This window comes from Corvus kubaryi, unplaced genomic scaffold (assembly GCF_017639235.1).
Source record: "Corvus kubaryi isolate FWS band 111438036 unplaced genomic scaffold, C.kubaryi_AGA036_p1.0 125, whole genome shotgun sequence".
Classification (NCBI taxonomy): Eukaryota; Metazoa; Chordata; class Aves; order Passeriformes; family Corvidae; genus Corvus; species Corvus kubaryi.
This window is the reverse complement of record NW_024580660.1, coordinates 1,212,485-1,226,896: the sequence shown is the minus strand read 5'-3', so window position 1 is coordinate 1,226,896 and position 14,412 is coordinate 1,212,485. Positions and strand designations below refer to the sequence as shown.

Below are 14,412 nucleotides of genomic sequence, written 5' to 3'. Positions count from 1 at the left end.
CACCCTCACTCCAGTGAGCAAACTGGTGTATGGTTACACATGCCACATGTGTGCTAAAAATGTGTGCACTTTATATGTAGGCAGTTATATTTATCAGGTTCAGGAGGGCAAGGCATCAAGTTCAAGGGCACAGTTCAAGAGGCCATGGCAGATCTTGCCAGAGCTTTAGCAGGAAAGGCTCTTCAGAGTTAAATCAGCATCTTCAAGTCAACTTTACTAGGTAATCCATATTTATTTCTCTAAATGCCCTCTTGTAAAAGAGTAGAAAATCCTAAATCTGGATCTGAGCCATCGGAATTTCTACTCCTGATGATGAAAATCATCAGGATTTATTGATATAAAAATACATGACAATACACTCCCATGGCTTCGTTCTGTGTGATACTGAGCTTGTCTTGAACTCAGCATTGCTTAAGGTCATTTAAAAATGGCAGATTTGGATTATGTCAAACCCTCAGATTCAATTTAAAAAGGCTACTTTAGCAATTGAGAGGAAAAACTCTCCTCTTCATGTGGAGCAAGGCGAGAAGTGTGCATAAGGAGATCAAAACTCAGAGTTTTTGTGGGTGATGTCTTGAAGGCTAAGATATTCAGTGGTATTCAAATGGTCTTTGAAACAGAGGGATGCTGATAAAACAGAAAGAACTCTGCATAAATAGAGCTTTGGAAAAACCTCCTTTGCAGTTTGGTACTTAAAGGTTTAATTTGTGCTCTTTGTCTCAAAGAAAGGTTATAAGGTTCCCTTATTACCTACAAGATACCTGTAGTGATATTTATAGTAATAACAATTCTTCCTTATATCAGTAGATAGTGTGTGGGTATCCATTTCTCAGGAATTTGATATTAGCCCAATTAAGACCACAGATGGGATAGAAATTTTAAGAGTGAGGATGTTTAGCTATGGGAAGAGATTAAATCAGACATAAGGAGTCAAAATCTATTATTTGCCCAGAGCTGATGTTCAGACAGAGGTTTCTGAGTTTGGCTCAGAAATTTCTGAGCCCTGTTGTCTTTAAGATGAACATAGATGATCTGGAAAGTTTTCCTGAATGAAAAATCTTTCATTTAAGCACATTAAAATGGAGGACAATTCCTCTTTTGTAGCTTTGTGTAAAATGAGATGAAGTATTTGGCATTCTGAATGATTGGGTTTGGCTCCTGTACCAAGTACAGGATAGTCAAGTGGCATTGCACAAACTTCCTTGCTGGAAATGTTCTGTTTAACCTCATACAGTTTTTTCACTCTACATAAATTATTAATTATAAAGAGAGACAAAACCCAGGATTTTGCCTTTGTGCCCAGTAATAGTGCAAGAACTAAAAAAACCCAAAAGTGGTGAAAAAAGAGCTCTGAGACTTAAAAAGCACGATAGAAATTTGTCTTAGAGCATTTAAAATTTTCTTCTACCCATTTATAGTAGTATTCAGCCTGAATAGGAAAGAGAAGGCTTTTTATGGCTTCAGGTGCAGGGATAGTTATCAGGACAGTAGCAGCAGGGAGCTGGGATGCTGGATGCAATCCCTGTGGCATGGAGCCAGCTGACCTAGTGCTGGCAAAAGGTCACTGGGATGGCTGAACAGACTCTTTTTACAAAGGGCTCTTTGACAAGGGCAGCTTGTGACAGGATGTGACTTTAAACTGACAGAGCGTGGGTTTAGATTAGATATTAGGAAGAAATTTTTTACTGTGCGGGCGGTGAGACCCTGGCACAGGTTTACTTGTGGCTGCCCCATACCTGGAAGTGATCAGGGCTAGGCTGGATGGGGCTTGGAGCAAACTGGTGTAGTGGAAGGTGTCCCTGCCCATGGCAGGGGATTGGAACTGGATGATCTTTCAGATCCCTTCCAACCCAAACCATTCTACTGTCCCGTGATTCTGTTATTACATGTTGTTACAGTAAATCTTATATTTTGAATTACATCTTTTACTAATCAAAGACTGGCTAATCCTGAAGTGTTCAGGTGCTTGGTGTCTTGTGGAAGAGAGAGTTCATACAAACCCTCAAGAGTTAGTTTTTACAGTGCTGCCTGCTGAGTGATTCACTGCAGGATCCAGCAGCACACGGGTGGAACATAAATGTGAAATATTAAGCCTCGTGTCTTAACCCATGTTCTCTACAAGCTGAGGATTTCCAGCTGAGGACTCTCTTGCGCTAAAGTTGACACTGAAAAGGCACTGACCCTTTTGGTACGAACTGCCAGGTCATCACTGAACCTGTTTTTAGCTGTGCCAGTGGACTGGTGCTGGGCCCAGCTCTGCGAGGCTGCTGGGAAGGCTGGGGCGAGAGGTGGAGAGAGGAAAGTTTTGGAAACCAGGACCAGCAGAAAGTTCTTAACAATTCACTGGAGACTAGCAAAAATAAGTAGAGTTCCTGAGATTGAAAGATCCCTGTGCTTATGGATGAACAGTATATGGATGTCAGAAAGCTGGGAAGTGATTTTACAGAGTGGAACAGTTGGCTCATGCAACAGATAACAGTAAGTTAAATAATATTTATTTATGTATTTAAAAATTTTGGGTAGCTATAACTTTCTTCATGACTGAAAATTGTGCTCTTATAGGCTTAGAAAAAATTTCCTTTCTTCGACTTTTTGAAACAGTTCCTTTCACTCCTGTTCCGTATCCATCTTGGGTTTAGTATTATTTTTAGGTTTCTCTTTCTTTAGAAATGAATCTAATAATTTCTTAAGAAATGGATCTAATGTTGAATGAATCTAACATTTGCTTTTGAAATGATGACTCAATAAGACTGTGCAAAATTCACTAAGATTAAAAGGATTGCACAAGTGGAAAAGATTTTATATTTTTTTAAAGAGGCACAAGCCCATAAAATATGAAACCAGTTTGCCCACACTTTCAGATTTTCACTGGGAAATAAATGTGATTGTCTCAACAGCATGAAAATGTGATAATTACTTAAATTTCAGTCATCCCACTCTGTAAAAGTGTACTAGTGTTTCATTTAGGTCAGACATGAAGCAAGCATCATATTCTGCTTAGTGTTTAAGATGCTGCCTCTGTGCTCCTCTGTGCTGGCATTCAAGAGATGCTCTGGTTTTATTGACCAAGGGTTTTCCCTGTAAATCAGACAGATGTAAAATAAATTTACAGAATTTGTCTCAATAAATCCATTATCAGAGTAGTTGGTGTTTTCTGTTGTTCTGCTGTGTGCACTACCAAAAGTAGATGCTGGAATAGCCCTGTCCAGTGTTCTAAATATAATATACATTGAAGGTATTCACCAAATGTTCAGGGTGGTTTGTTTTGCCTTGAATACAGTGCAGTGATCACAAATTTGGTGTTGCAAGAGGAAAAACAAGAAGAGAGAAAGGAAGGACCATGAGGTAATCTGAAAGATATGCTGAGGAACCTGGTACTTTCTCGTGTTGAGTCATAGCTTTGCAGAGCAGATATGGCTCCTGGTTTTAACTCTGTTTAAAGAACTGTGTTTAAAATTTAAACAAGTTTGCAGCTCACACTAAGTATTTGCAGAATTGCATTTGTGAATAACATGGGGAGTCTGTGCTCCAGCTCTGAAGGAAAATCAACTGTACCTATGCAGAAAACGCCTACACCTGAGGGGCGTTCACAAGTCTGTTCTGAAATGTCTCATGACAGGGACTTGACCATCTCTTACACTGTATCACTTCCAGTGTCCATTTGGTCTTAAAAGCAGCTATTAAAAATATACATACAAAGCCATTCTCTGTGGCTAAAAATAAGTCATATTTTTGCTCTTCCTTGATCTCTGTCCTGTTTATAACAGTCTTCATATATTTAAAGGCCTGAAATGTCTCCTTCAGCCTTTTCTCTTCTAGACTAAGCAATCTTTACTGCTCCATCCTTTTTCTTACAGGTTCCTTGCAATAAATCTCTTTAATGTGATAAATCTCTTTTATGTCTTGATGGTCTCTACTGGCCCCTTTTCCAGTCTGTGAGTCTCTTTCAGAAGGCTGCTGGAGCTGGACACAGCACTCCACCTGATGCCTTACTTTTCTGCTGAGCAGGAGGGAGTAGTGAAGTTCTTTGTCTTCTTTTCTATGATTCTACAAACCTCTGATTCCATATATGATACTCCTAAAGCATTTCTGAGTGACGTTTGTTTTCCCTTAGTGCCACACTGTGAAGTGTGCAGCTGCATCCTGCTGCAACTCCTTTTGCTGCGGTGCAGTTGCATAGCTGGTGGTTTGACCTTTTAAATTTAGGCATTCAGTCTCTCCTTCCTCAGCACACACCTCTTCAGTGAGTGAAATCTTACTGACTCAAGTTTATTTCTCCAATTTACCAGATGTATTAGTGCAGAGAAATTCCTCAGACATAAGGCTCCTGCCTTGTGTCAGGAGATGACCCTTATGAGAGTCATTAGTGTCAAACAAAATACTCATCTCTGGCCAGCTGAGATACTCGTATATCCTGGGGTATTGTTTGCACCCTTTCACTTTTCTAATCAAATACGCCTTTGAAAGATTGGCTCATCTTAGTAAATCCTCAGTGACATATTTATGTTGGGTGTGTGCCCATCAAACAGCTTAAAGACTGTCAGGAAATAGCAAGCAGCATGGCATGTTTATAGGACAAGATATGAGTATGCAGTGAATCATATTTGTGCCTAATTTTACAACTGTTCAGCTGGATGAATCTGGCATTTAAAAATGTGTCCTCTTCTACCTACACAAAGGCTGTCTGAAGGCTTAATCATGGCTGAAGTGGAGCTTTACAAGACCACAGGACTTTGACAGAGTTGGTGTAAGCTTTAGAAATATATAAAACAAGCCAAAAGTGTATTTAAATAAAGTTGTAGGAAAAAAACCCCTAAAAATATTAGCCAGTGACATGTTCTTAATAGTACAGTTCATGAGGATAAAAATCCTGAGCTTTGAAGTCAAATTTGACCTTGAGAAGCAGCTTCTTGCCCAGTGTACATCTGCATAGCTGTGTTGGAGGTGGTGGAACCATGTTAATTTATACCAGCTGAAGAGCTGGTCCAGCATTTCATGGGCTTTGCAGTGCCTACATGTTTCCTTTTAAAATAAATATTTACAGTTCCTCCTAAATTTATTGCTGGGTGAAGTGTGCCAGAAAAACAGCCATGGAAACGAAGGTTAGCTATTAAATCATGGCAAAGCAAAGAGCAGTGGTGTACATCCCAGACTTCCCTAAGTGCCAGCATGTTTCTACCACATCTGGAGAAGCCCCTTCTCCTTGGGTAGGACCCTCATTCAGCCTCCCTGAGCCCTTCCATTTGTGGCTTCTCTGCTGAGCCTTTTGCCTGTTCCTCATCCATAACCAAATCTATCTGAAGAATCTGTGACCAGCAGCAGAGAACTGAAAGGAAGAAGAGCCCGCCATAAATTGTAATATGTGTCTGCCAGTTGGTGTTGGTATGAACGGACAATATTTCCTGACTGCAATTCTCAGACTACTGATTTTCATAGTCCCTATTTCATATAACCTGCAGGAGAAATGTGTCAGACCAAGGCTGCTAACTGAACATATTGTCCACTCCAGCTAGGTGTAAAATCTGATGAAAGACTCCACAACAGCTTCCTGCCTGGAATTCATTAATGCTTTTGAATAAGTCTGTTATGAGAAGTCTTGGGGGATTAGATTGTACAAATAGTGAGAAGGAAATGGAGAAGAATGAACAAGAATGGTATTTGTCTAGTATTAAATGGAGAGTGCAACTTGTTTTGAATGGCACAGTAAACTTGGTTTCATTATTTTTATGATCATCTAACTCGTATGTGGTCAATAGAGGTCCCTCCAACCTTTCTTATACATTCATGTTGACAGCATTTTGAATTTTACAGTAACTAAACAAAAACAACAAGGAATTCAAATGTCTTAGTTGGTTATGGCGAGACAATGAGAAAAGGGGCTGCCTGTGTTCCAGTTTTATTTCCCCTCACCTCAGCAAAAAATGATGAGTCTTGGCTAAGTGAACCAGCCAACAGCAGAACTGTTGTTCCATGTGCTGGAGCTCTGTGTGAATGAAGGCAGCTTTACAGAAACGTGGAAGTTGAGTTTCTGACATATCCACGGGCTTTGGTGCGGGTTTTCAGAGGTAGAACATGTTTCTGTGAATGCGTGGAACTGCTGTTGAAATTGCAGAGTTTACAACACTGGGGTTGAAGAAGTAGATACGATGGAAGGGAAGAAAAATATCACGGAGTAAAGGTAATTTTTGTGTTGTGTTACAGTAAATTTAATCGCCGTTAAAGGGAAAATCAGTGGGCAGAAGTTGAAGGGAACAATTCTGCTCAGTTAGAAAAGGTCCTGAGCAACCTGGTCTAGTGGAAGGTGTCCCTGTCCTTGGCAGGGAGATGATCTTTAAGGTCTCTTCCAGCTGTGGTTCCAACTATGATTCTGAGGTTTTATCCTCAGCAAAGCAAAATGTTCCCTATTCAGGCTTTTCTCAGGTTGTACAGAATTTCCCTATCTGGCAATCTCTGCTTTAAAAAAATTATTTTTGTTGGTTTTTTTGTGATCCAGAAGAGAAGAGAGAACAGAAAGCTTCAGCCATCCTGTGGGTGGAGGCCATGCCCACCCCAAGCTGGTAGCTCAGCCAGTCCCTTCCTGCCAGCTGTAGTTCTCCCTGGTCATCAGCATTGGAAATGAAATGGAAATTTCTGTGGGCCACAAAAATTGTGCTTATTTTGAAGAGGGACTGTGTGCCAGGTCACTCTTGCTGGGAGTGTTCTGCTCTACCTGCTCGTGCTTTGGGTTATGGAAAGTTTGTGATTTTTATAGTCTGCTCCTGGCAGGAACGCAGACATTTCCATGCTTACAGGGTTTGATAAATGATTATTGAAGAAGAGAACAGCTCAGCTAAAAAGTCTTTCTCTGTAGGACTTTATGTATAGTGCTTTGAAGGAGAGTCTTCTGGTGGGTGGATGGGAAGGGTCAAGATTCACCATTTATTTTTCTAGATGGGAAATGATGAAACTGCCACAGTGGTTTCTGCAGTTCTGACACTGTAATGTCATAGAGCAGAGCTGCTTTTATTTCCTAAATTAGAATCTGGTTGTGGATTTGCTTTTAAATCTCTTATCTAATCTATGGGCTGGACTAAAAGATATTTCTTGTCATAAGAACTTATTTTTCCCATAGCTGTGAAATAAAAAATAACAGCTTGTTCATTCAAAAATGGGTAAAAATGCTGTTAAGTTCTTGACCCTTCTAAGGAGAGTAACTATGAGAACATCCTTTGTCTGTGTGTTGCCTTTCATGCTTATAATGATGGCTTTTGAAAGTTTTCAGTTATAGCAAATCAAAGTCCACTTACTTAGAGTGAACATGACAAATGATGGGAAATTGCATAAATTTTCTCCTGACCTTATTATAACATAAGCTCTCAAAGACTTCTGTGGAAGAATTAAATCATAAGCCTTCAGATTCTTTTTTTTCCTTCTTCACAAACGGGTGGGTTTGCAGATGCAGTTCAGTCTTTGCAGGAGCAGCTGAAATCAGATTTACCCATGCTACAGTGTGTATTGGCATTGGAACTGGACCACCAACATCTTTTTTAACAGGAACACTAGGAACAAAATAGATTTCAGGCCAAGATTTGACTTTGAAAAGAGGAAAGTGATCATTATTTATTGTAGACTGTAGCTTGGGTTTGAAAACATTTCTTTTATAGTCAGTTTTAGTTAATGCAGGTTGCTGAAGAAAGAAAATATCTCCCTCACAAAGGAACACATGGAAAATAATAAGCTTATTAATTGAATGCATGAAACCTACTCCCCTTTTCATGAAAGAAGGGTCTATGCTATGCTGAATAAAACTTTCCCCTTTGCATGCTGATGTGTTCACGAATTGATGTTGCTGCTTCATTAGGAAGCCCAGCATTTGAAGCTGCATTCTGGCAGCAGAACTCCTTTTGCTTACCAAACTTGGCCAGAGGAGTAAAAGAGCCAGCACTTGTTCATAAGGAGGAAACAGAGAATCTGAAAAACTGAAGTTTTCTTAAGCTGGAGCAATTTTTCATGAGAGTGTTTTAGGGTGAACCTTTTATTTCTTACACTAACTGTGCATGGTGCAATATAACAAATCACTTGAGGATGTTCAGTGTCCAGTTTCACTGTATTTGACCCAAGTACAAATCAAAATCCACTGCAGTTGTGTAAGAAAGTACCTTCTTTCCTTTCCCAAAGTGTTGCTGCTTAACTGTAGGCTTTGTGAATATTTTTCATTCAGTTCAGGTGCGTAGCATCCAGAATTCACAGAGTTCACTTTGTGGAAGATTTTAAGTTGGCACTCTGAAAATTACATTCCTGTTGCAAAATATTATATCTTTTTAACGTTACAGTCAAAGTATTGTCCTAATTCTGGTTTCTCTGACGTGTCTGTAAATGGAGCTGCACTGTACTCATCCTACGCCACTGGCAACGGAAGCAAAATTCACTTCCAGACAGGAGGGTGTGTGTGTGGGCGTTGGGACAAAGAGAACGTTGTGTTTATAAACAAATAAACTGGAAAAAAACATATTTTAGTCAGTGACCAAACAGAATAAATAAATAAATAAAAAAATAGATTTCCTGAAAACAGTAAAAAAGGAAAAGGAGAAATTGAAAAGTTCTGGATTTTGGTGGGAAATAAATTCTGAGCAATGCTTTGGGATTTGGAAAACAAGCCGTTTCACTTGATCCAAGCTAAGAGTCTTTCCCCAGAGGTCTGTTAACTGGAGCACTCATCTGGGCCGTTAGTTGAGGTCCCAAATCAACCAACCCCTTCCATTCACTTCCCAGAGAATGTTGTAGAGCTGGTCAGAGCCCTGTTTTGATGTGGTGGCCTCTGCTGCTGTGCAGTGACATAACAGCCAGCTCAGTGTCAGGTTATGGACCTGTGTCTCAAGTCCCTCTTGTCTCAGGTGAGTGACTTTGTGTAGGTTCTGAGTGCTGGGGAATGCGGGCTGGCTTTGTTCATACCACGCACACGTTGCCTGTATTGTTCTCAAACTGTTGTGAAGAACCTGTTTGAGAAGGCAGATTTCTTTTCTAAATCTGCTCAGTTTGTCTGCATGCTCAGACCCCGAGCTGAGTTTTTGTGCCTGCATATGTTGTGCTAACAGGGTGTACAACCAGCCCTTCTACTTTGTAGATACAACCAGTACTGGTCATTTTCATTTTGTTTCCTACCAGTCCATTTTCTCTGAGCAAGTGAAGGCTTCCCTGCCCATATTGATCAGTACACTGGGTGCCTCCCGGAACCTGGTTGTAAATCCATCCTAGGCATGTTCATGAATCTCAGACAGCTCTGATGATTTCTGGGCATGGCTGTGCTTTGTGCTGAGATTTGTTTAGCGTGATGATACCAGAAGACGTGTGGATTAAGAATTTAGTGTTGAAAGTACTGTCAATCTCCAGTTCCTATAACGATATCTCAATATTGAGATGGGCTATTACTATTTTTAAAAATAATCTATACGAATTAACTGTACATTGTGCACAATTGGGATTTTCATGAAGCTTTCAGTCCATTGCTGGATGTCTTCTGTGGAAGACAGGCTGAGACAAAGGCTTACTTGTTCTGAGTGTGCAAAAGGAGCCTGGTGCAGTGTGGGGATGGGAAGTGGACTGTGATGAGAAGGAGGACTTCAGGAAATGAAAACAAAAACAAAGCAGCGGTGTACGGTAAGAGGCATGAAAGAAAGAGCAGTGGTGCAGGTTTTGAAAGCAGAGGGAGGAGCATTGCTGGCAGCTTCTGAAGAAGTTATCACCTTTCTTCCTCTCTGTGTCTGTGTCAGGGCACTGTGATAGGTCACTGCTGCTGTTTGCACTGGGAGTCACTGGGACTCTTTCCACAGTGGTGGAATCCCTGGAAGTGCTCAAAAAAAGTGTAGGTGTGATGCTTAGGGATGTGGTCAAGTGGTGGGCTTGGCAGTCCGGTGTTAATGCTTGGACTTGATCTTGGTTGTCTTTTCCAGCCTTAATGATTCTGTGATTCCTATGCCATTATTTCACTGGTCCTCCTTAAAACATAGGGTTGAATTCAGCAGGCTTGAGCAGAGCAGCAAGAGGGCAAGGTGGCATCACTGTTTGGGATATTTGGTGGCTTGATTTTCCTTCTGTACTAGAGTGAAACAGGAGTAATGCCCTGGAAGTGAGCAGGCTGGCACAAGCTTAAAAGCAGCGTGATTCCTGTCTCTGTCTGTAATCCAGCTCCTGATTCCTTCCAGCTCCATGTGGCTACTTTGCTGTAGGAAAAGGACTAGCAAAACCGGCCAGTCTAATAGTTACTGTTTAAGAGCCCTGGAAACCTTCTGACTTCAGTAATATTTTTAAAAGTATCATTAGTTCCTGCTATTCCACTTCGTCCATAACCATGTGAGATGGCTGAGTTTATTATTAAGGAGTCTCTAATACTCTTAGAAACCCGATTCTGTGCTAAGTCAAGAAGATGTATGTGACTTAAATCTTCAGTAGATCTGGTTTGGATCAGAGGAGGGAGGTTAACAGAGCCGTATCTTCACTGAGCAACTGAAAGTGAAGTAAAACAGTCCCTGTGTGGCTGCAGCAGCTCGTGATTTACAGGGCTGGATTCACAGGGCTGCTCCTGCTGCCGAGAACGCACGCTCTCCACTGCTGTTGATTTTTGAATTAAAAAAAATGCAGCTCTGTACACAGTTTACTTTAGTGCTAGAGAGCAGGGAAATATAGGTAAGAGCCGTTAATCCCCAGCAGGCTGCTGGGCAGGCGAACAGACACAGATGACAAAATTTAATTGGAAACATGAGCAGTTTAACAGAAAACATATTTGTGATAATTGAGAGAGTAACATCTCCAGAAGGGAAACTCTGCAAAGAGAAACTGATTCAGAGGAGAAGTGGCCACTGGTAGGTGAGTGTGATTTTTCAAGCTCTCTTTAAGCTCGGAACTAATTTCTTAACAAGAACAAATAACATTAGGAGGAACTAACTAAATAAAAGATTCATTTTCTCTGCAGGGGGAGGGCTGTACAGATACTGCCACAGGTTTCTCTCACAGCTGGATTAGGATAATTGGTGGTACTTAATTTAAGTTCTTTACAAAAGAATGCAATTGGTTTTATTTTTGAACATGGAGTTTTCTTCTATCTTTGCATGTGAAGATCTCACCACCCCCACCCCCCATAAATGAAAGGACTTTAGTTTTACTTTTTTCCTTACTCCTGCATTTTTAAATATGTTTGAGGTTTTTCTAAGAATTGAACTTGGACAGCAAGTATTTTGCCAAGAGCAGAGGGAACCCTTAGTTATAAAATAGTGCTGTGTTTTTGCTAATGAAAAAGTATTGTGGACTTAATAAGGGAGAACACATTGCAGAACACATTTTGGTTTGAATTGGAAGAGATTCTTTTTCTTCCTTCTTTTTCTTGAAACAGCAAGTAAATGTAAATTATACACTAGGAGCTTGTTGCTGTTCTGCTGGGTAGGAAAATAAAACTGGTTTTTGTTTTTTCTAAGTTTCACTGATTTTGAAAATACTGATGTGTCTTTTTTATGTTATCAGTGTGAAATTCTTGATGTTTCATTACAGAAAGAATCTCATAGTAACTCTAATACCAGGTACTACTGTGTTGTTTTTTTGGGTTGTTTTCTGTGTTTTTTTTCCAGAGCCTGCAGACAGCACAGCCTCCCAGCCCACAGGAATGAATGAAAATGTCTCATCCTCAGTTCAAAGCTGCGGCAGTGCTGTTCCTTGCAATAACTCCTCAGCCATCCCTCAGCCCAGCTCTGCTATTAAACCTTGGCGCAGCAAGTCCCTCAGTGCCAAGCACACAGCGACGTCTTCCATGTTATCCGTAAAGCAGCCAGCAGTGGAACCTCCAAAGCCACCCTCGGAAATTGCCAAAACAGCTCCCAACGGTCAGAAATCCATGCTGGAAAAACTAAAACTCTTCAACAGCAAAGGAGGTTCCAAAGCAGGAGGGACAACGCTGGAGTGCCCGGGGTCTCGGGACAACAGCTGTGAAAAGCTGGAGACGCTTCTCAGCTTCGAGGAGAGTGAAGAAATCGATGCCACCAATCAGAATGTGAACAACCCAGGATCGATGTCCAGCAGCCCCAAAATTGCACTCAAGGGAATTGCACAAAGGACTTTCAGCCGCGCACTGACTAATAAGAAAAGTTCTCCAAAGGGTAATGAGAAGGAGAAAGAGAAACAAAAAGAGAAAGAAAAGGATAAAAGTAAAGACATTACAAAGAGAACATCCATCACCGAGAAGCTGGACCTGAAGGAGGAACCTAAAGAAGAACAGACAGCATTAACAGCAACAACAGAGATGCCAAAAAAGTCCTCCAAGATCGCAAGCTTTATCCCTAAAGGAGGGAAGCTGAGCAGTGCCAAGAAGGAGGCCTCTGCCCCTTCGCACAGTGGAATACCAAAACCAGGAATGAAAAACACCACAGGGAAATCCTCAAGTGCCCCTGTTCCTGCAAAGGAAGGCGAGAGGAGCCGTGGCGGGAAAGCCGGCTCGGGGCTGTCGCATCAGAAGTCCCAGCTGGACAGCCGTCATTCCAGCTCCTCCTCCAGCCTGGCCTCCTCCGAAGGGAAGGGCGTCGGGGGCCTCCACAGCAGCAGCAGCAGCCAGGCTGTGAACGGGCCCGCGGTGACGACCCACACCACGGGGAGCAACACCGTGAGTGTGCAGCTACCTCATCCCCAGCAGCAATACAGCCACCCCAACACCGCCACCGTCGCGCCCTTCATGTACAGGTACGGGACACACCTTGCCAGGGGCTGTGGGGAACGGGGCGCCCAGAAGGGTCATTGTGGACACTCTTCCAGGGGAGTGAAGCAGCAAGGTAAATGCCTCATCACGGAGAAGTTTCTTGCTTTAAGAGTGTAGGCAATTTGTGCGTTTTCACAAAACTGATGGTGAAGGCTGTCAGACTAAGGTGTATGAGAAGTTATGATAGACAGGAGGGGGAATTATTGTTGTATCTGACCCTGCTAGCAGGAAAGATGGCTGAACACCTTCTTGACCAGATGCTGCTCTTCCAAAGGGTACAGGAACACGTATCAGGTTTGTTTTGCGCATCATAGCTTTGAAAGTTGTAGCAACACCAAGACGCACTCTTCATTGTGCCTGACAGTGGTGGAGCTGCCTCATTCTAAGCAGGAATTGAAAATTAAAAAAAAAAAATTATTAAAATAAAAATCCCTTAGTTTAAGTAAGGCCAGACAACAAGTCTGTGGTGTTGTATGTGTTAACCCTGAGGTAAGCAAAAGAGCAGCCAAATGAAGTGACAGCTAACCTCTCTCTAGTCCATTTTCTGTTTGAAGCACCTTCTGTTTGATAATGGCAGTAGAGGGTACAGAGGGAAATGTAACAAGAGGGAAATCAGTAGCGGAGATTCCTAAGGACACAGCATGACTGGGACACAAGAAGTTTCTCAGAGGGTGGGATTTTTGGTTTGGACAGCCATCTCTTGAGGGTTTTTTGACATTGCTTAGCTCTTTCGCAGGAAGAGGATGCAGGTGTTTGCTCTGTCTGCATCATCTTCTTGCTGGTCATGATCTGAAAGACCTTTATCACCCCCTTCCCTTCCTTAAGATGTGTCTTTTCTAGGCTAAGGTACCCTAGCCTCTTTAGTTTTTACTTGTGGAGATCCTGTTCATGATCTTTGGTCATCTTTGTTGCCCTGTCCCCTAGTTTTTTCAGCTCTACTGTACACATTTTTGCCTCGGATCTCTTGGCAGACGTAGCATAAAAAGTGGTTGGTCACATTTTTTAATAAGAATGAATGTCAGTGGAATGAACCTGAAGGAGAGGGGTGCCAAAGGCCTGTGTAGGAATGCAGAATGGGAAGAGCAACCCTTGAGTCTTCTGGCCCCTTTGAGAATTCTCCCCTGTAGAGTAAAATGCCAGGGGACCTGGGAAGCAGAAATTTTTGGAGATGGGTTGTTTAGTTTATCAGATAACTACAATGTCCTCTCATTGCTGGTATTGATCTTTGTCTGAACACAGATACCATCCTGTAAAGTGTAAAAGCAGATGCAATCCATACATTTTCTATAATCTAAACATACTGATAAACTCTACACAGTATTTATTTGACCTTTTACCAAAACCAGGAATGAAACTACCTGTTGGCAGCTGGAAAATTGAAAAACAGTGTTTACTTTTCAGCATTGGAGGGAAAAAAGGCCAAACTCTGTGATCATGTTAGTTTTAAAAGGAGAGAAAAGTCAGATCATAATGGTTTGCAAGGCACACATAACACATTATTATATTTACTATCCAGACATTATTTGAATCTGCAAAATGCACTTGTTAGTGCATTGCAGTAGAAGGCTCAGGTTTTTTCTGATGTCAGTTAAGGTTTGTTTAATCTGTATTTTTCAGCTGCCTGTAGACTTTTTGTTTGGGTTTGATGGGTTTTTTTTAAAGCAAAAGACATAAGAAATTATTCTGTGTTTTGTATA

At 41.5% G+C, this 14,412-nt stretch overlaps 1 protein-coding gene across 12 annotated transcripts in view; it reads left to right on the top strand.

Annotated features, from left to right (window-relative positions):
* The window catches only part of NAV2 (neuron navigator 2), a 366,859-nt gene that overhangs the window by 253,364 nt on the left and 99,083 nt on the right, over positions 1-14,412 (top strand). For all 12 annotated transcript variants that reach the window (XM_042021454.1, XM_042021488.1, XM_042021482.1 and 9 more), the window contains one exon: positions 11,598-12,699. In XM_042021454.1, coding sequence (XP_041877388.1) covers positions 11,598-12,699 — 1,102 coding nt within the window. The remainder of the gene's footprint in view (positions 1-11,597; positions 12,700-14,412) is intronic.